This window comes from Megalobrama amblycephala, linkage group LG22 (assembly GCF_018812025.1).
Source record: "Megalobrama amblycephala isolate DHTTF-2021 linkage group LG22, ASM1881202v1, whole genome shotgun sequence".
Lineage (NCBI taxonomy): Eukaryota > Metazoa > Chordata > Actinopteri > Cypriniformes > Xenocyprididae > Megalobrama > Megalobrama amblycephala.
The window spans coordinates 15,212,166-15,239,435 of record NC_063065.1 but is presented as its reverse complement, the minus strand read 5'-3'; the positions used below and the strand labels follow the sequence as shown (position 1 = coordinate 15,239,435).

Here is a 27,270-nt window from a genome sequence, read left to right as displayed (position 1 = left end):
AATTTAGACCATTGAACCCTGTTGAAGTCCACTATATGGAGAAAAATCCTAGAATGTTTTCCTCAAAAAATCATAATTTTTATGAAATACATAAACATCTTGGATGACATGGGGGTGAGTAAATTATCAGGGAATACATTTTTGTTATTATTTATATTTTATATATTTTATGTCACATTTTTAAAGACATTTTGTCTGCACAAATTGAACTTGATGTATCATGCAATAAAAGCACGTTCAAGCTGAAAGTGAGAGGGATTATTTCAGAGAAATGGTCTAGAACAAAGGTCTTGTGTCTTTCACTTCCAAGCCTCTCTGTCTCTCACTCTCTCTTTCTGTAAGATCTCTTTGTCTGTCTGGTAAGACTAGTGGTCTAAACATGCCTGGGGTTAAACACATTCCGTTCTCATCTTCCAGAGATACTCACTGTTTAAACTGTAACCTTGTTAACCCAGGAATCCAACACTAAAACAGACACCTTTGTTCTAAAAAAAAATTAATGACAAAAAGAAATAAGATTAGTTTGTTAAACAAAACATGAAAATAATTAAATTTTAGTCTGGACCGTATATATTAAATACCCAGGATCGAAGACATTGTGTTTCCATCTTATTCCAAGCAGTTCTATAGGAATCGTGGGTTCTGTTGGAATTGCAACAGAATTGGAATTGTGTGTCCGTGAGAAGTCAGTGAAGGTGAAACGGAGGGATCTCTCCCTCAGGCTGTTAGGGGGTCTCTTCGCTATAAACATTGCTCACATTCCTGCTTCTAATTGGATCAGAACCATAGAGTTCCTGGTGGAGAGTTATTTTATTGTGCTTTTAGAGTCTTACGTGGGTGCTGGTCTCTCTCACACGCTACTATTTGGTCTGTTTTTTTTTTTTTCAAGGGCATATCTGATTTTGGTCTCAGAAATTATTTGTTGTAATTCTGTTGTTTTAAATGAAACCTAATAAAATGTTAATTATTATATATCATCCTTAGTAATAGTAATAGTGGTAGGAGTAGTAATCATCGTTGTATTAGTATGTTGCAGATAAAAAATGTAACATTTATATATTTTTTTTAAATGGCCACCTGCTTTCTTAAAGGGGTCCTTGATTATGATTTCACTTTTTTAACTTTAGTTAGTGTGTAATGTTGCTGTTTACGCATAAACAACATCTGCAAAGTTACAACGCTCAAGGGAGATATTTTCTTATACAGAAATCACTTTTTAAGAACTACAACAAATGGCTGGTTGGGACTACAACAAGCTTCTTCCTGGGTTGGTGACATCACAAACCACAAAATTTACATAAACCCCGCCCCTGAGAACACGCAACAAATCGGGTGCGGCCATGTTGGGCTGCTTTAGAGAAGAGGAAGAGTTGTTGTAGTAGAGTGTTGTTGCCATGCCATCATTTTTACACCGGACTGCTTCACAAACGAGGGTCAATTCAACGCTGGATTTGCACAAAAGATTAACATGATGGCACATGCTAGTCAATGAGTTGAATCAACTCCACAGCAACTACATACATTTATCCACTAACCATTCAGAAACGTCTAAAGGCCCCGATATACTTCAAACAAAGTTCTTTTTCGTTCTTCGTTTAGGGGTAAAACGAAGTTCGAAATGCGTGAGCTGCGATATATACGAACATCTGATGCCGCCCACACTGCTGAGAGCCACGGTTAGATGAATATGTAAATATGTGCTGTACACATTCCCAGTAATGAAATAAACAACAAAAATGAGAAAACAGCAAGCATTTTTATAGAAAGCATAAGAAAAGCGTCTGATCATAACAACATGGGTATGTTAGCACGAGCTCTGCAAATTAGCACTCCAGTCACGTTTATTTATATAGCACTTTATTCAATAGATTGACTTAAAATCAAGCAGCTTTACAGTATCAAACATGAAAAACAGTGTCATTTTATCAGACGCACAACTTAATTTTGTACTATAAAGCAGCTATTCAGTGTGTTCACCCGTGGAGATCTTACCTCAACAAACTCAAACACATGAAATGAGTTGAACAGAAGGCAGAAGGCGGAGCCTCGGCGAACTCCTCCTATTATGTTATCATCATTGACCAATGATAGTAAAAAGGTGTTTTGCCGCTGGAGCAAACTTTTCCTGAAAGTTCCCTTTGGCAAGCCATTTCAAACTTCCAAAACTAACTTCATTTGGCCTGATTTTGGCCTGGCTGCGTGAGATTTTCCAGCTTTGTTGTTGTTGAGCAACCAAAGTGTGAACTGTTAAAGCTCCGCCCTCTTCTGGAAAGGGGGCGTGGAGCAGCAGCTCATTTGCATTTAAAGGGACACACAAAAACAGCATGTTTTTGCTCACACCCAAATAGGGGCAAATTTGACAAGCTATAATAAATGATCTATGGGGTATTTTGAGCTGAAACTTCACAGACACATTCTGGGGACACCAGAGACATCTTGTAAAAGAGGCATTATAGGTCCCTTTTAAAGACTGGCAGGCTTTTTTATTGTATTGTTTTGTTTTCCTTTGCTTTTTGGTTCTAGTTTTGTTTTTGTTATCACTCAAAAAATGTCATTGAAAACTTGAAAAAAAAAGCATTTCTTTACCATCCCCATAGCACATCAGTGAGGAGTAAATATTCAGGGTCGGAGGTTAAAGGCCAGGTCATCCTAGATTCTCTCAGGACGGCATCATATTATGAGAAGGATTTATGAAATCCTGCATTATTCCCTCTCTAGTCTCCCATCTTGCCTTAGTCCCTCCTGAATCTTCAGTCATACATAAACATGAAGAACTGCATGCAACAATAAACTCTAGCTTTATTAAAGCCTCTGCTCCATCTTTATCAGCTGTGTCGCTGCTGTCTGTCTCTCCACCCAGAACTCTCTCTTTTATCTAGAGTTCAACTGCAATCTTCAGTATGTTTTCCTTAATACATGGCTTTTTAAATTACTCTGCATATGTTTGGTCAGAAATGAGCATGTGATGCTCAATTTGGAGTGTGAGAAAACAGATGTTCCGACTTTAAAAAAGCTGCTCCTTGTTCCAGATGAAATTATAGCTCTGCTTCCACACTGCTCAAATAATCTTCAGACCACTGATGCCCCATGATACCCGTCACAATTCACATCATGACAGCTTTTTAATGACACCCAAGAGGTCAGGCAGGGTTCCTTCAGTGTGTTGGTTTAGTGCTTGATCTGTCCTTGCACATTTGGCAGATCTTAAACCTGCCAGGAGTCTTTCCGCCTGCTAGCATCTTAACATGTAATTTATCACCTGCTCTGAAGAGGAACACCTGTGCGGGTGCTTTACGAGAGCCCAGGTAGAACCTGCAGGGGGTCGACACATCCTTACTGACTTATTTACCACATTTCCAAGACGTTCTCCATTTTATGTGTGGTTCCTCTTGCAGTTCTTCATTTATTTGTGGCACTAACATTTTTTTCATAACAATCTTTATACCTTTTTCCTCATCCTTTTTCTCCTTTCTTCCTCTCTCATGCACACACCACCATCTTTATCTGTGTCTCTTCCTCCCACATCCCAAGACGAAAGAATCGCCGCTCTCTTGTTAGTCACGCTCCCTCAGCTGTTACAGCTAGTGTGCGACAGCGAGTGCCAGGAATAAGGTGGAATTTACATTCATCCTGGTAAAAGCAGTTGTGGTGCCTTTGATGGTCAGAGAAATCTAGCTGAAATCCACCACCCTACCCGTAATTTAACAGTTTTGATGCTGTTAAGGGTGAAATTTCCACCTACTGCTCACCTCAGAGCTCCAGGCAGATTTGCTTGCATTCAAAACTTAGGGAGACCTTCTTTCCTTCTCTGGTTATATCTTACTTATGGTTCCCATCTTGTTTGTGTATATTCACAGATCAGAGTGAAAATAGCTTGTTTTCTTGTTTCAAAGGATTGTGTAAAGCATCATTTATCAGATGTCTGGCTTTTCATGGAATTTGACTTTTAAATGTGTAAAATGTAGTGTTATGTGAAATGAATGTGAAATTCTACCGACTTCATTGCATATTTTAGCCTGCTAAATGTTAGCATGAGCGTTACATTATGTGCACTACTGTTCAGAAGTCTGGTGTTTTGTTTTTTTTTGTTTTGTTTTTTTTTAAGAAATGAATACTTTCTTTTTTAAACTAGATAGATTGATCAAAAGTGACTGAAGTTTTTTATATTGTTACAAAAAATTCTAAATGACCTTCTTTTGAACTTTCTATTCATCAAAGAATCCTGAAATCCTGGTTTCCACAAAAATATTAAGCAGCATAACTGTTTTGAACATTGATCATTGAATGATTTTAGAAGCCAGAATGGAATAATGGCTGAAAATTCTCACTCCCATAAACTATGGTATAATTGATGTGTATTAGTAAAATAAATACTCTATGTAGTAACCCAGAATTCACTTTTTATGTATCAAGCTTTTTTTTTTATTTTTTATATGAATTACTTTGCTATTTAAAAAAAGTACCATTTTATGGTTATAGCCTAGTTAAAGGTTTCGTTCAACATTCGGAACACAAATTAAGATATTGTGCATGAAATCCGATGGCTCAGTGAGGCCTTTATTGAGAGCAAAGCCATTGAAACTCTCAAGATCCATAAAGGTACTAAAAACATATTTGAAATTTGGTTCTATCTTAATATTATAAAGCGACAAGAATACTTTTTGTGTACCAAAAAAACAAAATAATGACTTTTCAACAATATCTATATGGGCTGATTTCAAAACACTGCTTCATTAAGCTTCTGAGCTTTATGAATCTTTTGTTTCGAATTAGTGATTCGGATCTCCTATCAAACGGCTAAAGCCGGGGACACACCTGACGATTAGCTGAGACATTCTAAGACTGAACTGAACACACATACCGATTGTTTCATTTGACGGGAGCCGATTTATATACTCACGCATGGAATTTGAACACCGACTGTAATCGCAGACTGAACGCAACTGGCTCTGACTGGATGCGTTTGAGCGCGATCAGTCATAAGTATCAATTTACATTCATAATCGGCCTTACAATAGTTAAGTGTGCGCGCAGCTTAAACTGCTGAAATCACGTGACCGATCCACTGATCCGATTCGTAAAGCTCTGAAGCAGTGTTTTGAAATCGGCCCATCACTATTGTTGAAAACTCGTTATTTTGTTTTTTTGCCGCACAAAAAGTATTCTTGTCGCTTTATAATATTAAGATAGAACCACTGAACTCACATGAACTGTTTCAAATATGTTTTTAGTACCTTTATGGATCTTGAGAGTTTCAGTGGCTTTGCTCTCAATAAAGGCCTCACTGAGCCATCGGATTTCATCAACAATATCTTAATTTGTGTTCAGAAGATGAACGAAGGTCTTAAGGGTGTAGAACGACATGAGGGTGAGTAATAAATGACATTATTTTCATTTTTGGGTGAACTAACCCTTTAAGTTGTTGTCCTTAACTGTTTCTTAACAGTTGTGATGGTCTCAGCAGATCATGTGGAGGTTTCCCACAGAGGAACAGAGAGGATGATGGTTCTGGAAAGCAATTTTGTTTCTCAATGTGAAAGAAACAACCAGGCCCACCAACCCCTGAAGAGCATGTCAGTAGAATTGCATCATCTGTGAAAGGTGTAATCATATAACTACTCATACGGTGGGCCAGTTCAAAACGACCTGTGTTGTGGAGCCTCGCATCAAAATTTGAAGGATCAAATGCTTGTAATCTTAAAAATAACCATCCTGGTGTCATTGATATGTCAGTGTGTAATCTTCCTTGTGTGGTCAGAAAGAGGTAATGTTCAGTTGTGTGTGAGACAGAGTTTTGTGTGAACACAAATGTCCACACTGAATTGTCATTGCTTTTCTTTGTCCAAGTCTTTCTCAGCTCTTACAGAGAAATGGATTTTCAAGTGGACCATCTCCAGGATGACAGACTAGAGTCATTTTGCACAGTCTGGTGCTTTTTGCTGACAAAAAAATAAGAAACTTCCATTTCCCAGTCTGCACTCAGAAGCAGCGAACAAAGAGCTGAAACACCCAGGACCGCACACCCACAGATGAAATTAAACCAGTTTAAAATGCATCGTGTCATCTTGAGATGGTTTTCAGAAGTACTAGCATGTTAAATCGGTAGAGGTTGGAGGCTCTGTCGAGGTGAGGGAACCCTGTGGCAAGAGTCAGCGTAGGTACTGCATCAATAATGCAGCAATGCTTCACTTCTCTAGTTTAAATGCACCATTGGGAGGGAGCACTGGGAGTGAAACATCCTAAGAAGCCAACACATAGAGATGAATGGCTTTCTGGGTGTGTATGTGGAAGAACAAAAACCTCTTGGCCCCAACAAACATCATCAGGGTTAACACACTGATCCAAACCAACCACTAGAAGTCTCTATTTTTTGCCACTTCCGCTCTGTGTGTGTGTCTGAAAGAGGAAAAAGTGCCCCCACAGCTGTTTTGTGTCGGGTCTGTCAGAATGGGTGACTGGTCTTTGTGCAGTCATCATATATTTGAGAGGCTGATTTGCATGTGGAGTCGTGTCAGACGGAGGGTTGTGACGGCTCCACTGTGAGCTGTCAGCCTGAGGAGGAGTCTTCCAGCATGCTCTGTCTTCAGCTTTAACCTTGGACTCCAGACTCTCCAGCGGGCTGTTCATTCCGTCTCTCTCAAGAGCCACATTTCCTTTCCCATGTCTCAGTGGGAGAGAGCAGGGTTGTAACCTCAATAATGGGATTTTTAATGAAGGCTTGGATTGTTTTAATGTTTTTTGTTAAGTGTGTTTGATTGAACAATGATTTTTGGAATGAACCACCTCAGACTTCAGATTAGTAAATCACTGATCTTCAACTATTACACTTAGGGAGTGGTTTCATTCTCGGTACTGGGTTTTTGTTACTGTAGTTGACAAGTTGACTCTAATTTAGGTGTGGGTCACAATAGTCTTATTGTAGTTTGCTTCATATTCATGAAAATGTATTCAAGTTTTTCAAAGGTCATGTTTTGTATTTCATTTAAAGAATTTTTGATTTAATTTTTGTTTATAACACTCCATTCCCAAACAGTGTTTTTCTGAGCTGCCATGTCACGTTGCAAGAAACATTGTTTGAAAGAAAAAATCGATCTTAGGATCTTAGGATTAGTCAACTAGTCATTTAGGCAACCCACCAGTCAGTTTTACACATTCATACTCTTGCTGACATTGAGGTTTTTGTAGTACAAGAGGATTAAACAAATACTTAAAACAACAGCCACCAGATTACTACACTTCCTGTTGACTTTGCCAGAGCAGCCTTGCGCACAAGCACACACATGCCGAAATCCACCCGAGCTGGCCTCAGCTTGGTCTTAATTCAATTATGAAACACTTTTATAAAAGAGACTTGTGTTCAATAGCTTAATTTATGAGTCTGCACACTGCAACAGTCCAAGCTTCATAGTATGACCCTCAGTTACTTTGTGAGGTGCCCCAAGTCTCAGTACTGGGTCCATTCTCATTAATAATGTGGCTGTTTCACTGTGTGTTATTAGTATTGACTGGCCTTGCACAGAGCAGGCAGCCAGTTATTGGCTGGGATTTGGATCTGCCGTGTGTGTTGATGGGGCCCAGAGTTTAATCGCTGTGGAAACATGAGAGTTATTAAAACAGGAAGCCTTGGCACTGCAGCGGGATCTCGGATGTCTCTCAGGCTCACTAATGATTATAAGCATGCTGCTTTGTCACCAAATAGTGAGAAAGAAAGGGAATGAGCAAAAAGAGATTTGAAGATCCTGAAAATACATAGTCAAACAAATGATTCTATTGATTTAGGAGAAAAGAGAAAAAGATCAACAAAAGTCTGAAGAAGTCAGACAGTCCTTTTTAACAAGGATCTTGCATGTCTGTCTACTTGCTTTGACAGGGAAGGTATTGAAATGTTCAAAACCATCCTATGCTTTATGTTAGGGCCTGGTTAATACATGCACACTGCCACCATGTGGTCAGTAAGGGCACTGCATGAAAAGTCTAAGAGCATTTGAGTGCACAGTGTTGGCTGGATTGCTGCCTCTTGGCCAGAGGCAAGATGATTGCTCAGTATATCTCAGCACCCAGTGATACCTTTAAGTGCCATGTGGGTCACCAGCAATGAATTTCAGCATTGCCCTCTGTTCTTGCCTAATCAGAGATTTCATGCTGTTTTCGAATGTGTAACCAGCTCTCGGGCACTTCGGGCGGAATCCGTTACCTTGGCACATTTGGTCACAGGGGTGTGAAGAGGTAATGTAGGGTGAAGCACAGCTGGAGTGGGTGGTGACAGGGGGGTGTTGAATCAGTAACTGAGAGCTAAATCTCTCTGTCGTCAGTTTGGTTGAGATTAATCTGTTGAAAACCACCTGCTAGGTTGTTGGCAGTGCTTGGTCTTCCACCCACTCCACAAATCCTTTGCATGGTTCCGCCGAAACTTGTTTTTCCCTGTGGCCTGTGTCCCTGTAGCATTCTTAGAGTGGCAGAACGCTCTGGTAAAATATTTTTGGATGTTTTTCAGGAAAGGTCCCTATAGTAAGCAGTGTAAGAACTACGGTCTTTTCTTGAGGTGGTTTCATCACCATCGTTATCTGACTGTTCTAACTTCAAAACGGCCTTTCACTAAAAGACTCTACGCCATGCCTGTTTTTCCACTTAGTTCAGCTCCATATAATGATGGTTAAAGATGTTTGCAGATGTATGGGTATAAGGATTTTTTCGTCTCTTGTTAAATAGGGAGTGTGCATGGGCATACATGATTTTGTAGTGTGTATGGAGAAAGTTTCAGTGATAACATAAAACAATCAATGAATATGTGTTTTGAATCAATTCATTAACACCAATTCACTGAAATGAACTGAAACTTACCAACTCTGCCATTTTGCTACTTACATTTATTACATTTATTCATTTAGTAGGCACAAAATAGTCATTTCATTTATCTGTAAAGCTTGTATTATAATATTATGATAATTTATATAATTATATTGATGTTTAAATTATATAATTGTTTTAATACATAATGCCACACCACATATATTGTAAATATGCCATATATCGTCATCCACAGGTTTCCTTGATAACGTTCAGACCAGTAATGTTCCTAGTCCTTTTTTTTTTTTTTTTTTTTACATCTACAATGATGATTCAAGGTCCATCAATCACAAGAGAATCTAAGCAGGCAGGATGTAAAGTGGTGGGAAAGGATTTAGACATTGGTGCTCCAGGGCATGCTGGGAAGACTCTGAGCAAAGGCATTTATTTAGTCATGGTTTACACCTGTTACATCCTGTCTTACAAAACAAAGTATTAATTGTAGGATAAATATAATACGGCAGAATACAGGTTGCATTGTGTGATTATTTTCTTTTGTACTTCTGTGCATGTTTTGTTTATATTATTAGCATATTCTTGTAGCTCAAACAGTAAAGCATGGCACTAGCAATGTCAAGGTCATTCAGTTCCAAGGGAATGCATATACTTTATACCTTCAATGCAATTTTAAAAAAGTCGCCCTGTGGTGAAAATCAAGTTTTTAATGTTGTTTATATGTCTTTCTGGTGGTTTCAATATGCTTTAAGACAAACCATGTGCAAATTCATAAGTCAACACCATTGCTAAGTATTTTCTGTTTAAAACTGAAGTGATCTAAAGACATTTAAAAAAAAAAAAAAAAAAACACGGTTTAAAATTGCTGGTGTTTGTGACGTCACAAACTACTACTGATATTTAGAAGGCAGACACAGATGGCAAACGGAAACATGGTTTGTGTAACATTAGCAACACATTATTAGCAGCTGTTTGATAGCAAAAATCTAATCATATTAATTACCGTCATGTGTCCGACGTTGTCAAAAGCGACACCATTGTGCAGCGTTTACATCAGTAAGTTGACCGAGTGGATCTCTGAGCTGGCTTGAGTGACTGGAGGCGGGGCTAATTAGCATATTCATAGATCCACGTATACCAAATGAAGAAAGGGTTTAGAGTTACATTTCAAGCTATTTTAAGGCATAAAGAAATATTTTTCACAGGAAATTTTTTTTTTAAAGGTGCCCTAGAACTTTTTTTAAAAGATGTAATATAAGTCTAAGGTGTCCCCTGAATGTGTCTGTGAAGTTTCAGCTCAAAATACCCCATAGATTTTTTTTAAATTCATTTTTTTAACTGCCTATTTTGGGGCATAATTAGAAATGAGCCGATTCAGGGTGTGTGGCCCTTTAAATCTGGTGCTCCACGTCCCCGGAGCTCGCGCTTGCCTTAAACAACATAAAAAAAGTTCAAACAGCTAATATAACCCTCAAAATGGATCTTTACAAAGTGTTCGTCATGCAGCATGTCTAATCGCGTAAGTACAGTGTTTATTTTGATGATTACATTGATTCTGAATGAGTTTGAGGCTATGCTCCGTGGCTAACGGCTAATGCTACTCTGTTGGAGAGATTTATAAAGAATGAAGTTGTTTATGAATTATACAGACTGCAAGTGTTTCAAAATGAAAATAGCAACGGCTCTTATCTCCGTGAATACAGTAAGAAATGATGGTTACTTTAACCACATTTAACAGTACATTAGCAACACGCTAACGAAACATTTAGAAAGACAATTTACAAATATCACTAAAAATATCATGTCATCATGAATCATGTCAGTTATTATTGCTCCATCTGCCATTTTTTGCTATTGTCCTTGCTTGCTTACCTAGTCTGATGATTCAGCTCTGCACAGATCCAGACGTTCTTCCCTTGTCTAATGCCTTTCATAATGTTAGGAACATGGGCTGGCATATGCAAATATTGGGGGCGTACACCCCAACTGTTACGTAGGAGTCAGTGTTATGTTGAGATTCGCCTGTTCTTCGGAGGTCATTTAAACAAATGAGATTTATATAAGAAGGAGGAAACAATGGAGTTTGAGACTCACTGTATGCCATTTCCATGTACCCTCTCCCCCGACTCCGTCCTCTCGGAACGGGCTGTGGAAAGACGCCTGTTATTTATAAAGACGCCTGAAAGACGCTCTTGTTATTTAACTATGCCGAGGTAAATTCAAATTTTGAATCTAGGGCACCTTTAAATATGCCATTTTACTGATCAAAGATTAGTTTTAAGGGATGAAATTATTGACTACAGGGGGGGACTTTAAATATAAATATAATCATAAACTTGTATATTATTGGTTTGATTTGTGACTAATGGAGTTCTCTTGTCCTGTTTTCTGCAGAAAGTTCTACTACATCACTCTACTGAGGGACCCTGTTTCCCGCTATCTTAGCGAATGGAGGCACGTCCAGCGCGGGGCCACGTGGAAGACGTCCCTGCACATGTGCGACGGACGGACCCCTACACCCGAAGAGTTGCCGCCCTGCTACGAGGGCACGGACTGGTCAGGGTGCACTTTGCAGCAGTTCATGGACTGCCCCTACAACCTAGCCAATAACCGCCAAGTGCGCATGCTGGCCGACCTTAGCCTGGTGGGCTGCTACAACCTCTCAACGGTCCCTGAGAAGAGGCGCTCACAGCTCCTACTCGAATCGGCCAAGAAAAACCTTCGAGACATGGCTTTCTTTGGCCTGACGGAGTTCCAGCGGAAGACGCAGTACTTGTTCGAGCGCACCTTCCACCTCAAGTTCATCCGGCCGTTCATGCAGTACAACAGCACGCGGGCGGCTGGCGTTGACCTGGATAACGGCACGATACAGCGCATCGAGGAGCTCAACGATCTGGATATGAAGCTGTACGACTACGCCAAAGACCTGTTTCAGCAGCGCTACCAGTTCAAGCACATGTTGGACCGGCGGGAGCAGAGACTACTGAGAGGACAGGCGTCTTTCCACAGCCCGTTCCGAGAGGACGGAGTCGGGGGAGAGGGTATGGCACGCCTGCCAACCGAGGACTACATGAACCACATCATTAATGGATGGTAACCGCCCACCCCTCTCCAGAGAGACCGAAAAAGAGACACAGTAACGAGGAGAGGGGGAATAAACGGACCCAAGTGGAATACCCGTTCCCAGGCTGGAGAGTTCAATGTTCCATTCTTTGGTCAGGAATACAGGACCAGAAAACGTTCTAGAAGCATTTCGCTTAGTGCAGCATCTCAAAGGCCTTTTTTTAAACAAAAGTTCTGGCATAACATTAATATTAAATTATCGATTTTTTTCGTTTGTGCCACAAACCATTTTTTCTCGACCTCAGTGCTGCAGTGTTTCAGAGAAAGAGTGACTGAAATGAACACACAGGTATTTCAATACCTGGTTCACATGAATATCTAAAAATCTATTGATTGTTAAAAGATTGTTTGTTTTTTATATACATAAATATAAAATATGTGTAAATCTTAGATTGCCTTTTTTTAAACCTTGTGTGAAATGGATGGAGCCAGTCAGGTGGTGGAGAATTACTAACAGGTGTTGTGAGTGAGTATGATTTTATAGATCTTAATATATATAACACAGAAGAGTCCCTTTTTCCATGAGTGTTTTTATCATTTTTTCCCCCTTTTGAGTGTTGAACAGATTCCCATAAGCCCTTGAGATTGTGTTGAAAAGCCATTCCTGACAGTCAGATGTATCCAACTGCAGTTCAGTCATTTCTGATACCTAAAAAAACAAAAAAAAAAACAATTACGCCATCATGCACTGTTTTGTTTTTTTTTGTTTAAGCATGTGCTAATTTATACAGTATGCACTGTATGCGTGTTTTTTTTTACATTTGCTGTGATCCTTTTACCCATAATCCAGTTTAAAACCAAATGAACCTTTTCCAATCAGGATTCACATCATCACTTGCCCTTGTTAATTGTTGAGTTCGCACGCATGTAAAACATGTTAATTGAACTTGCACTGAGCGTGTTGAGGCTTGATATCCCTCACAGATAGTTCTCGTTTGGCTCTGTGTCTTCGGAGACTCCTTAACTCCCATCTTCGCACTTCCCTCCAGCTGAAACTCAAAATAAATAGACTCCTGTTGAAGCCTATTGAAGATCCATGTAAAAATGCTAATGGGAAAAGAGTGAAGAAATGGATCTTATGTTCTGTTTGTATGTATCAATCAGGATATGGAGAACAATCCTGATTGGTGAAACCAAGAGATTGGTGAGGAAAATGTGACCATTGCTTTGAGTGTGTGTATGCAGTGTATACAAGTGTGTGTGTGTGTGTGTGTGTGTGTGTATATATTGTGTGTGTGTGTGAGAGAGAGAGAGAGCAAGCTAATTTGAGGTGTCTTGAGTTTGCGAGTTTGTTTTCCAATATGATCATTACTGTGAGTATTTCTGTTATTCATGACACCTGGATCTTTAAAGGTACCAATAAAAAAGATATTTCCCATTTTTAATGACACGGTCGTGTTGAGTCCTTTTATACTTCAGTGTATTGTTCCTTTTTTATTTTCTCTAAAGAGCACAGTAGCTTTAAAGGACAGAAATAATTCTAATATGCCGATTTGCTGCACAAGAAACATTTTTCAACATTGAAAACAGTTGTGCTTTTTAAATAGTTTTTATTCTTTAGTATAGCTTTTTTTTTTTTTTTTTTTTTTACTTTTTTATATTTAAAATAAATAGACCGTATACTATTTTTTTTCATACACAAATCACCTTATAATCAATGCAAAGTCAGAGGTTCCTGTGTGACCTATTAATCATATATAAATTTTATTTATTTATTTATTTATTTATTTTTTTAATGAACACTGTTATTCGGTTAGGGTTTTTCAGTTAATTTCACTCTAAAAAATGCTGGGTTAAAAACAACCCAAGTTGGGTTGAAAATGGACAAACTCAGCGATTGGGTTGTTTTAACCCAGCGGTTGGGTTAAATGTTTGCCCAACCTGCTGGGTAGTTTTATTTAAACCAACTATTGTTTAAAAATTGCTATATGGCTAGCTTAAAATGAACCCAAAATAGTTGGGAAATTAAAAACCAGATGCAATTAGAGGCAACAATAATAGACAAAAGGTGAATGTTTATTAATAAGCTTTAATATTTTATTAATATAAGTTTAATAGTTTATTAATATAAATGTATTAATAAGCAATTTAATAAATGTTTATTGTTTAATAATTATTCATTGAACATTAATAAATGTTAATTTCCAACATACTTTGGGTTAATTTTAATTAAGCAATACAGTAATTTTTAAACAAGAGTTAAACTACCCAGCAGGTTGGGCAAACATTTAACCCTACCGCTGGGTTAAAACAACCCAATTGCTGGGTTTGTCCATTTTCAACCCAACTTTTTTTTTAACCCAGCATTTTTTATTGATTTATTTTTACCGTATTCTGTAGGTGTTTTGTCTTTGTGTGGATAACAGTGTGCTCTTTTATGTACAGTAGCAAAACATTTTAATTCTGAAATATTACTAATTCTGGAATATCAACATTATATCATTTTATATTCAGTTAGGAATCTGTTTACAACCTGAACGCTCTTCAATGCTTCCCTTAAAACACTTTATCTCAGGAAACCCAACAACTCTGAGCGGAAACCTGTGACTGTTCCAACACTTTCACACAGTGTCTTAAAAACAAACGTGTTTCTGTTTGAGTTAATCAGCAGCTCTCCCAAGTGTTAATTATCTTTTGAAGGGTGTGTGTGTCTGTGTGAACCATGTTATGACTTGCACATTTCCTGTGGAAGACAATTTTGTCACTTTTTGCCTGACTCAACAGATTTCAGAGACGCCCTCAAGAGAATTTCAAGCAAGAATCATGAAAAATTAATATTCATTAAAGGGTTAGTTCACCCAAAAATGAGAATTCTGTCATTAATTACTCACTCTCATGTCGTTTCACACCCATAAGACCTTCATCTTCCATACAAAAAATAAGATATTTTTTGATAAAATCTGATGGCTCAGTGAGGCCTGCATTGACAGCAAGATAACACTTTCAGATGCCCAGAAAGCTACTAAACTGTATTTAAAACAGTTCATGTGACTACAGTGGTTCAACCATAATGTTATGAAGCGACGAGAATACTTTTTGTGTGCCGAAAAAACAAAATAATGACTTTATTCAACAATATCTAGTGATGGGCGATTTCAAAACACTGCTTCATGAAACTTTACGAATCTTTTGTTTAGAATCAGTGGTTCGGAACGTGTATCGAACTGCCAAAGTCACGTGAACCATTGAAATTTCGAAACTCTTATGATGTAACGAAGCCTTGTTTACTGAAATCACGCTCCAAAACCACTGATTCGAAACAAAAGATTCGTAAAGCTTCATGAAGCAGTGTTTTGAAATCGCCCATCACTAGATATTGTTGAATAAAGTCGTTATTTTGTTTTTCAGGCGCACAAAAAGTATTCTCGTCGCTTCATAACATTAAGGTTGAACCACTGTAGTCACATGAACTGTTTTAAATATGACTTTAGTAGCTTTCTGGGCATTGAAAGTGTTAATTATCTTGCTGTCAATGGAGCCATCGGATTTTATCAAAAATATCTTAATTTGTGTTCGGAAGATGAATGAAGGTCTTACGGGTGTGGAACGACATCAGGGTGAGTAATTAATAACAGAATTGTCAGTCATGTTACAATATCTATTTGATTTTAAGTTTGAGAATATGAATATCACTCATTTCTTTATGTCTCTCCAAGCCAAATTTCTTATTAGATCTAACCAGGACAAAATCACTTCAATGAACAAAACAACATGTATTTCAGATGTGTGCTTTTAACAACATCAACAACAACAAAAGACAAAACAACAAGAAAGAAATGAATAAACCATTGCAAAGCTCTTTTTTTTCCTCTGGGGCCGAACCAGTCACAGTTTCTCTTCCCCTGAGAGTGGAGCTGAAATCCTCATCAGGTCCTCTGAGAGCTTCTTCTCTCACCTCTGCACTGAGACGCTGATGACACTGCACTGCTGTTACCACAGTGATCCAGCCCAGCAGATGCTCAGGGACGGCCACTTACCTCACTGTTGTTTATATTGTTCTTTGTGTGACCGGTGGGATTGGCTTTTGTGCCGTGTGGGAAACAAAAGACCAACATGGACAACTTGTTCTGATTGCAAAGGACACAATGTTGCTGTCACAGTTTCATCACTTCTTCTAAAGGGCAGGCAGTAGTGGACTAAGTGAAAGGCAAAATCTTAATACAATATAAGAAATAAAATAATTAAGAATTTAGAATAGTAGTATACAATCTTAACTTTTAAAAAGATATATCACTATATTATTGCAGGTTTGGTACTGTGTTGGGTCTCCACTTGATGCCCAATGTAAAATTCTCTAAATGACTAAAATGACAGTGACAGTGGTAGTGCATATGTTAGTATGTCCCATTCCTATCAGGTAAAGGAGTTATTTGCGTATTTGAGTATACGTAGGTAAATATCTTTTGTGTCATGTTTGATGTCTCTAATAAAGCACCTCCTTCATTATACAGTTTGAAGAAGTTTTTGTATTGACTAACAATAGAGTATGCAATATATTTGTCTTCACATACTTCTAGTTTCATTTTTTTATATATATTTTTTAAACTTAAAATGGTTTAAAATGTAATGTTATACAGTGGCATGAAAAAGTATGTGAACCCCTTGCAGAATCTTATTGTTACAATGATTACATGTTATTTTTTGTTTAGTACTGTCCTGAGTAAGATATTTTACATAAAAGATGTTTGCATTTAGTTCACAAGACAAAACAATAGCTGAATTTATTAAAATAACCCCATTCATAAGTATGTGAACCATTGATTCTCAATACTGTGTGTGGTTACCTGATGATCTACGACTGTTTTTGTGTTTTGTGATGGTTGTTCATGAGTCTCTTGTTTGTCTGAGCAGTTAAACTGAGCTCTGTTCTTCAGAAAATCCTCCAGCTCCTGCAGATTCATCAGTTTTCAAGCATTTTTGCATATTTGAACCCTTTCCAGCAGTGACTGTATGATTTTGAGATTCATCTTTTCACACTGAGGACAATTGAGGGACTCAAACTCAACTATTAAAAAAGGTTCAAACATTCACTGATGCTCCAGAAGGAAACACGATGCATTAAGAGTCGGGGTGTGAAAACTTTTGAACAGGATGAAGATGTCACAATTTTTCTTATTTTGTTTAAATATCATTGTTTTTCATTTAGTATTGCCCTTCGGAAACAACAGAAGATACTTGCATGTTTCCCGGCAGAAAAATTAATGAATTCAAAAGTTTTCACCCCTCGGCTCTTAATGCATCGTTTCCTTCTGGAGCATCAGTGAATGTTTCAACCTTTTTTAATAGTTGTTTTTGAGTCCCTCAATTGTCCTCAGTGTGAAAAGATGAATCTCAAAATCATACAGTCACTGCTGTAAAGGGTTCAAATATGCAAAAATGCTTGAAAACTGATGAATCTGCAGGACCAGGAGGAATTTGAGCTCAGTTTAACTGCTCAGAACAAACAAGAGACTCATGAACAACCATCACAAAACACAAAAACAGTCATGGATCATCAGGTAACCACACACAGTATTAAGAATCAGTGGTTCACATACTTATGAATGGGGTTATTTTAATAAATTCAGCTATTGTTTTGTCTTGTGAACTAAATGCAAACATCTTTTATGTAAAATATCTTACTCAGGACAGTACTAAACAAAAAATAACATACATTTTTTATTATCCCTCTAATTTTATTAAAATAATTCTAATTTTCACAGATTCTGCAAGGGGTTCACATACTTTTTCATGCCACTGTACATTTAACATGTCAGGTAATGACAATGCTGAGGATACGATATTCAAAAGTTTAGGGTCAGTAAGATTTTTTTTATTGAAATTAGGCCTACTTTTATTCAGCAAGGCTGCATTAAATTGATCAAAAGTGACAGTAAAGACTTACAATTTTATAATATAATATACACTATTTCAAATAAATGCTGTTCTTTTGAACTTCATCATAAGAATCCTTAAGAAAAGTCTCCACAAAAATAAGCAGCACAACTCTTTTCAGTGATAAGAAATGTTTTTTGAGCCACAAATCAGCATATTAGATTGATTTCTGAAGGATCATGTGACACTGAAGACTGGAGTAATGAAAATAAATGAAAATAGCTTTACCAACTTACATTTAAATAAGAAAGTTATTTTAAATTGTAAAAATATTTTACAATCTTACTGTTTAAAGGGTTAGTTCACCCAAAAATGAAAATAATTCATTTATTACTCACCCTCATGTCGTTCTACACCCCTAAGACCTTCGTTCATCTTCGGAACACAAATTAAGATATTGTTGATGAAATCTGATGAGGCCACTATTGAGAGCAATGCCATTGTAAATCTCAAGATCCATAAAGGTAATAAAAACATATTTAAAACAGTTCATGTGAGTTCAGTGGTTCTATTTTAATATTATAAAGCGATGAGAATACTTTTTGTGCGCCAAAAAAAAAACTAAATAACGACTGTTTAACAACATCTCGTGATGGCTGATTACAAAACATGCTTCGGAGCTTTACGAATCGAATCAGCGGCTCGGAGTGCCAAAGTCACATGATTTCAGCAGTTTAGCTGTTTGATAGGAGATCCTAATCATAAATTCAATTCGTAAAGCTCTGAAGCAGTGTTTTAAAATCGGCCATCACGAGATATTGTTGAAAAGTCTTTATTTTGTTTTGTTTTTTGGCGCACAAAAAGTATTCTCGTCACTTCATAATATTAAGACAGAACCACTGAACTCACATGAACTGTTTTAAGTATGTTTTTAGTACCTTTATGGATCTTGAGATTTACAGTGGCATTGCTCTCAATAGAGGCCTCACTGAGCCATCGGATTTCATCAACAATATCTTAATTTGTGTTCCGAAGATGAATGAAGGTCTTACGGGTGTAGAACGACATGAGGGTGAGTAATTAATGACATTATTTTCATTTTTGGGTGAACTAACCCTTTAAATGTCATTTTTAATTTTTATTATTATTATTATTATTTTTTTTTTTTTATCACTTAATGCAGCCTTGGTGAGCATAAGAGACTTCTTACTGACACCAAACTTTTAAACGCAAAATGTGCTTTATTTTTTATTATTAAGCACTTTTTTTATATATATAAAAGAGCAAAAGACGAAAACACATTTACAGTGGAAGGAATATAGCAGCAGTGTGTATATTTAGCCCCTTAAATCATATTTGCCTTGTTTTCCTCGTCAGAAGTGTGCCAGTGGTGCCCCACAAAAGATTGAGTTTCCTTCTTTTATTTTGTTTTAGCTTCAAAACTCCTTAAGAACAAAAGAACTTATTACTTCTCCATTCAACACAACCAACCAAAATGGGCTATCTGCTTCAAGCCATTAGTTTAACTGAATCATATATTTAGGCTGGAGTGGTTCTGCATGTTCGCACACCTACCGATGTAATCAAGTCAGGGGAAACTTAGGCCTGCTAAAGCTGTTCGTTCAGAATCACGTGCCCGCACTGTTACATACCTTCGGACCCACCAAGAGTTATGAATTTAATTTCAACCTAAGACGAAAAAAAGCTGTGCTCTTTATGGACACTAGAGAGCACTAGAGGACAAATAATGGCATTGATTCTCATGATTCTCAATTTTTTCTTTTATCTGAATGTTTGTGAAGGTACACCTCTGTATTTGTCAGGAGTCTGTGTATATATTTGTGTTGTGTAAGACATGGGCAGCATCTTAATTCCAGAGTATTCGACAAAGAACTTACTTAATAAAATGTTTTTATGTCTGCAGGTGTGTAGAATGAATACTTTCCATTTGTTTCCATACTACATCCACCATCTTGGCATTGTTCATTGATCCGGATATTCTTTGATCTATAACAACAACCACCAAAAACAAGTACACTTAAACTATGAGCAACAACTTTCTTGGTAGGCTACCTCATGATCAACTGATTTTTATTTTATTTTTTTCTCGATTCTGATGCCTTCTAGCTTCCATAGTCACATGGCAGAATATCGCTGGAAGCAGTAGGTCATATCAAAACTGCAACTCCTAATTATCTGATATTCTTTTTGCATAGGCCTACTGTGACTGTGTGTTAAGTTAAGTACGCTTATGCGTATGCAGGAAGTCTGTATGGGTTTGTGTGGTGTAAAAATGAAGACTTTCACTTTCTGGTATTGAAGTAAATTTAGCCTTCTTAGCCACAAAACTAATTTACATCACATGAGTTGAATACGCTAACTTCCTGCTCATGTAAAGACAATGAACTATGATTGTTTGTGTTGAACGTCCATAAGATGGCGCTGTATGTTCAGTGTTGCCACATGCCAGTACATAAACATGGGAAACGGGTTAAGGGCTACCAAAACAGACAAAATAAAATTACTTTTCACAATTTAAATTTTTATTTTCTTTTAACAAGTTCTTCACTGACACTGTCTCCTTGGTTACCAAGTACACATAAGCTACTTTTGATAAAACCTGAGTTTAGTGTCCAAAGTTGAAAAGAAAAACATGAATTTGAGTTTAGTGTCAAATGGCACTTTCAACCTTGAATGAGGAAAATACTTTTTATTTGCTTTTAGGTTTCATGTGCCAAAAAACTTCTGCTATTTAAAATCAAAAGGCATTTAGTGAGGTATGATGAAATTAAATTAGTCATTTATTACTCACCCTTATGTCGTTCCAAACTCGTAAGACCTTCTTTCATCTTTGGAACACAAATTAAGATATTTTTGATATTGTTTGGCCTTCGATAGACCAACACAATTAAAACTTTCAAGACCCAGAAAGTAGTAAAGACATTGTTAAAATAGTCCATGTGACTACAGTGGTTCAGCCCTAATATTATGATGCCACAAGAATACTTTTTGTGCGCAAAAAACATAGTAAACACAGTGCAGCGCTTCCGGGTTCGAGAAATTGTTAGATAAAGTTGTTATTCTTTTCTTTAATACCTTTCTGGGCCTTGGAAGTGGTAATTGTGTTGCAGTCTATCTGAGGCCAGAAATCTCATCGATTTCATCAAAAATATCTTAATTTGTGTTCTGAAGATTAACAAAGGTCTTACGGTTTTGGACACCATGAGGGTGAGTAATTAATGACTTTAATGAATTTTCATTTTTGGGTGAACTAACCCTTTAAGAATGAATGGAGAGTAACATTTGCAATGAAACGATTCACTAATCAGACATGCCACATAATGAAGCCTTTTAGCACGAACAGACTCACTACAATCAGACTTTCCAACGCAACCTTAGCTAGAGTAGCTTTGGGGATGAAACGCACTAAAATGAATGGTTCCAACACTACTGTATATCAAAAATCAGTGAATTTTTATTTCAAACACATGAATGTAAACATTTATTCAAACAGCTTTTAGTTCTGATTAAGAGAACAATCTTGGTAATAAACAGATTAACAATCAGAATTCTTCAGTGTGCAGTGTGAATATCATATTTCAGTGTCTAAACCTCTTCACACTTGTACACGCAGATTGATTTCACTGACCTCATCTCCAAGCAGGAGATGGAGTCTTCCAGCCAGAATGACTGGGTTACTTCCAAGCCTTGTAACACGCATTTCTGGAATCTTTCCTGTGCTTTATGACAGGGACATGTTTTCCTCGCTACACAGAAGGCTTTTGTTCATTCAACCACTTGAGGGCTTTTTTCCCCCTGCACCTCTTCTGGCAGGTTCTAGATGGTTTCTTTGTCTGTATGGATATATACAAAAACATAATTTGAGTTTTTGAATCACCTTATTGGGTGTTTTACATCAGCAGGATGCAGTATTTGGAGTAACTAATGAAAAGCAGCGACAACTAACTTAAAGGGTTAGTTCGACCAAAAATTCATTTTCTGTCATTTATTACTCACCCTCATGTCGTTCCACATCCGTAAGACCTTCGCTCATCTTCGGAACACAAGTTAAGATATTTTTGATGAAATCTGAGAGGTTTTTAATCTCCCATAGAAAGCAATGTAATTACAATGTAATGAGCTGTTTACGTCCAGCGCTTCCAGGTTCTACATCAGAACGCCGACTTCATTTGTGTTTTCCGAAGATGAACAAAGGTTTTACGGGTTTGGAAGGATATGAGGGTTAGTAATTAATGACAGAAATTTCATTTTTGGCTGAAGCATGTATCAAACTGCCAAAGTCACGCCCCCCATTGGTGAACCATTGAAATTTCGAAACACTTATGACATAACGAAGCCTTGTTTACTGAAATCATGTGACTTTGGCAGTTTGATACATGCTCCAAACCGCTGATTCGAAACAAAAGATTAGTAAAGCTTTGAAGCAGTGTTTTGAAATCACCCATCACTATTGTTGAATAAAGAATAAAGTTTTTTTGGCACACAAAAATATTCTCATCGCTTCATAACATTATGGTTGAACCACTGTAGTCACATGAACTGTTTTAGATGTTTTTAATAGCTTTCGTGTTAATTATCTTGCTGGTAATGGAGGCCTCACTGAGCCATCGGATTTCATCAAAAATATCTTAATTTGTGTTCCAAAGATGAACGAAGGAATTTATCTGTTCAATAAAATACCTCACCTGTTGAGTAATAAAAATGCCGTCTCCGCGTTGCTTTACAACATTTAAAATCCCTCAGTTCTCGCCATCATCGATAAGCCAAGCCAATGTTGATTCTTGTTTTATTACGAGCTCTAGAAGACTCTCTTCTGTTCTGTGTTAAAAAAAAGCCCTTTAACTACATTTAAAATTAGTAGCGTCACCCTCATTGTTAATTTGGCATTTATAATCATTAAATTATATAATTGGATAGTTATATTTTTATTTATTAAAAAACATTGCCCCTTAAATAACTTGTTATTAGCTACTGTAATGTAGCAAAGCTGAAGATTTAATGGATAATCAGCAAACACCTGCTACTGTGCATTTTCCCATAGGTGAATAAATACCTGATCCATCTGCAAAAATCAAGGACACTGCTGCTACAACAAATGAATGCCATTACTGTACACCTGCAATTGCATGGTAATCTCAAAGCTAATTCACAAATGAGCCTGCAGGACTCCAAATTTCAGCTTGAGAGCTGGTGAAAGAGAACGGACATGTATCTGATACATGTATCATCCCTCAATGGCTCCACTATCTGTGGTGTTTCTGTTTGTAAACCTGCTGGGCTAATGACTCCTGCCGAAGCTAATGAAGAGTAAATCACAGGAAGATTCATCAGCGCTGATTGTGCTTATCAAACACTATTGGATTAATGTGGTCCATTCAGCTGCCCATGTCTGCAATCTGCAGTCCCACTTATTCAAGAGGAATTTTAAGCTTAAAGCCATATATAATAGAAACTGTGATAATGCATTCATTTTCATAAACATTGGATAGTGATTTAAATGTAATCTGGCCACATCAGGTAACTGATAAATGACTGGGCTTTTATGTAACTGTTAACAAGCATTAAATGTGAGTCAGTGTAAGTGCAATTAGAGTATTCAGTAAAAACGGTAGTGAATAACTTGATTCTCACATTTAATAAAGAAAACATGAGTGACATTTACATGCAAAAATCCATTACCATGATGCTAGGATGTTGTGTGTGGTTTCCTGGGCGTTAGTTCATGGTTACTAATGTGTTTGAGTGTTATTTAGCATGTTGATTTGAGGTTGCTATGGTGTTACTTACTGGAAAAAGTCTGAAGTGCATCATTGTGGCCCTTAGGCCCCATTTATACACAAGACAAGAATTTATGATCAGGCCAGAGCCTACGTTAACAATTTTAAGCTCTTAACTGTAGTAGTAGTTCACTTCTTTTCTCCATTCTGTTATGGAATACTGGCATAAACATGTAGCAGGATAATAATGGCAAAACATTGGTAAAATCTTTCTAGACTGGCAGTAGCTGATATATTCTGGTCAAACGTGTAATAGTGCTGTAAGAGCTCGCCTCAGCACTTACCTCTGAATTCAGACCTGCATTACTCACATTTCAATTACAGATCACATTACTCCCATCATACCTTGCTAGAATACCAATTCATGGGATGATTACCTTTCTTCCTCCCTATCATCTGGAAAAAAAATGAGACTTTCAGACCGAACATCTACTCGTGGAGTTTCTTGTCTCCTGAGTGTTGAATGGTTTAGCATTTAGATAGCAGCCATGAACGAAATTAAAGATGAGGGACAGAATGAGAGAGAGAGTATGTGCTGTTAGGGATTTTATTCCTAATGCTTCATTCTGACTGAGACTGAATCTCCTCAGAGAACAAGAACTGAATTACAATGAAACCCACAGAATAAAATTAATGTAGATTTGTGTAATATTACAGTATCAAGAACAGGATTTCTTGGGCAAAGATAAACACATACCTCATGTTGAATCGAAATGGATCTACTGGACCTATAAAAACATTCCAACAAAACTGTATCATAAAGTTTCAATTATATATATATTTTTTATAATGTTTGAATTTAAAGAAAACAATTCAAAAGCACTGTTCCAGACCATATTGTGGTGCCAAATGTATAAAATGTGGTGCATGTCCAGTCAAATACCTAAATGCTCATCAAAGAATCCAGAAAAAAAGAATCATGGTTTCCACAAAAAAATATTACGCTTGTGCTGCTTAATATTTTTGTGGAAGCTGTGATGGGTTTATTTTCAACATTGATTTAAGAAATGTTTCTTGAACAGCAAATCAGCATATTAGAATGATTTCTGAAGGATCATGTGACACTGAAGACTGGAGTAATGATACTGAAAATTCAGCTTTGCCATCACAGGAATAAATTACATTTTAAAATATACAGTTATTTATTTCACAATATTACAGTTTTTCTGTATTTTGATCAAATAAATGCAATGGTGAGCATAACCCAGATAGCAAGCAATGATTGAAATAACGTTAACCTCATTGAATCAATATCACTTTTGCACCCTCAATTAATGTTGAAAAAATGTTTACATTTCAAAAAAAAAAAAAAAAAAAAAATCAATGATAATGGCATTGAATCAGTGTTACAGTTCAACATCATGTTTGCACTCTCAGAAAATGAAACACAACTACAACTGACTTAAAGCCACAGCCTGAAATCAACTGAAAATAAAAGACAATAAATCTCTCAAGAGATTTTACATCATGGGAAAGAAAAAATACTTTGACACACACAGACATCAAAATGAACCTCAACAATGGTGACATCTTTTATGCTGCAATGGGAGCCACCATAGTATACAACCAAAGTCCCTTTAAGACAAGTCATTTCACTCGGCGGCCATCTTTGAAACGCCTCGCGGGCATCCTGGGCATCATTCAAGCTTTGACTGGGGAAACATCAAATTCTCCAAAACTGTTTGCCAACCTTACGATTTAATTTCATATTTGAAATCACCAATGAAATCTAACAACAACCGGCTCATAAATTTAGTTTCTAAACACTCGAATCATGACAAAAAAAAAAAAAACTGTATTTTTCAGGCTGGATCAAGCTAATGCGCATGCGCAGACCTAAATGTGCGTCTCTTCGGAGGCGCGCGTCTGACTGTTTCTATAGAAACCGGTGATTCTAACGGCCTCTGAAGTGACGCGATGACTTTACCAGTCTTTAGAAGGCGGGACATAGGGGCCGTTCACACAGAACGCGTTTTTCTATTCCAATGCGCTACTTTCCCATTGTTTTTCTATGTAAACACGCGCTTGACGGACGTGCATGACCGTTACGCTCGCGTCTCGCGTCTTTTGCAGCGCCTCGCACATGAGCGCCGCGTTTTTAAGACGCCGTGTCAAGTTAAAAGAATTTCAACTTTTACATGCAGCGCCGCTCATCAATGTCAGTTCCAAAACAGTGGACCAATCAGAAGAACTCGGAGGCGGGGCAAGCGTTGCGAGCTTCTGTTTACAATAGCAAGTTGGCATGACAACTGTTTTGACTGCAACATGGCTCATTATTATCTTATTTTCTTTTTTTCCATGTCAAAACTTGTATCTGTCAATTCTGCTGTTTGCCTATTTCTATTATTTCCGTTATTGTCGTTATTGCATCACGTCTCAAAAGCGCGTCTCGAGACTCTTGCGTTCTATGCTGCGCTTTTTTTAAAACCACTCCTGAGCGCTGCGTCTCGCGTTTTGAGACGCAAAGACGCGTTCTGTGTGAACGGCCCCTTATTCTGCCATATTGCGCATTACACTTTCTCCCATTCAAAACAATACGAGTGACACGTCTTGTGTTATTCTATTCGGTTGTTAAGTCTGACGTCACGCGGCAGCGCTTCCGGGTCCTAAACGCTCTATCTCATACCACAAGAAAACAACAAATGGTGCTAATATACACACACGATGTGGTGTAATAGTACAAAAAATATATAATTCTAACCTTTATCTCCATACCAAAATCCCAGATGGCCAGACAATGATTCATCTTTTATAAATCGTTGACTGTTGTGTAGACTGTAAGTATTTAAAATGTTTAACTTTTTCAAATGTTTGATGTTTATTGTGAATAAATAGCACTCATAAACGGCCGTCGCTGGCATTCTCACGTGAAACGAGTCAAGGCTTGGACCCGGAAACGGCGTTCCTTACGTCATGACTTAACAAGCGGATAGTCTTTGATACAACTCATGGCGCCCAGCATGCATTGCGGCATGAAGCATGTCACCATTGTTGAGATTCATTTGCTGATTCTTGATATCTGTGTGTCTAAAATTTAAAAAACATAACTTTTGCACTTTAAAAGTCAAGATTCATAATGTCTGATCTGTAGCAAGGAAATATTGTTGGTGAATGTAACCTATTAAAAACAAATATACACCTTGGGTCAGGAGTACGATTAGTAAATGATTTTGCTTTATGATGATGAAAACTATATCCCTCAATCATCATCATCATTTCTGGTTTCTTTGCAACAAATTATGTTTTGTTAAACACTGTTACTACAAACTCTCACAAAAAGTCAAGAGTCAAACTGACCAACTAAAGGAAACACTGACCACCAAAATGGTTACCAAACATCTTCAATAAAACATCAACATCTAAACCTCTGTTCATTCTCAAAAAGAACTTCTGCTGAGATCTTGAGAGATTTATTGTCTTATTTTCAGTTGATTTCAGGCTGTATGGCTTTAAGTCAGTTGTAGTTGTGTTTCATTTTCTGAGAGTGAAAACATTGATTCAATGCCATTACTGTTGATTTTTTGTTGAAATTTCAACATTTTTTCAACATTAATTGAGGGTGCAAAAGTGATATTGATTCAATGAGGTTAACGTTGACACATTAACATTGATTTAACATTATTTCGATCATTGCTTGCCATCTGGAAAGAGACTTTAAAATATTAAAAATCAAACCTGGGGCCTCATTTATAAAATGTCACGCAGAAACCAATTCTGATAAATTTGATCTTAG

General features: G+C 37.2%; 1 protein-coding gene across 1 annotated transcript in view; it reads left to right on the top strand.

Moving 5' to 3' along the window:
- The window catches only part of hs6st1b (heparan sulfate 6-O-sulfotransferase 1b), a 66,719-nt gene extending 53,406 nt beyond the window's left edge, over window positions 1-13,313 (top strand). The window contains exon 2 of the mRNA XM_048174283.1: window positions 11,197-13,313. Coding sequence (XP_048030240.1) covers window positions 11,197-11,899 — 703 coding nt within the window. The 3' untranslated portion in view covers window positions 11,900-13,313. The remainder of the gene's footprint in view (window positions 1-11,196) is intronic.
- Window positions 13,314-27,270: the final 13,957 nt, after the last annotated feature.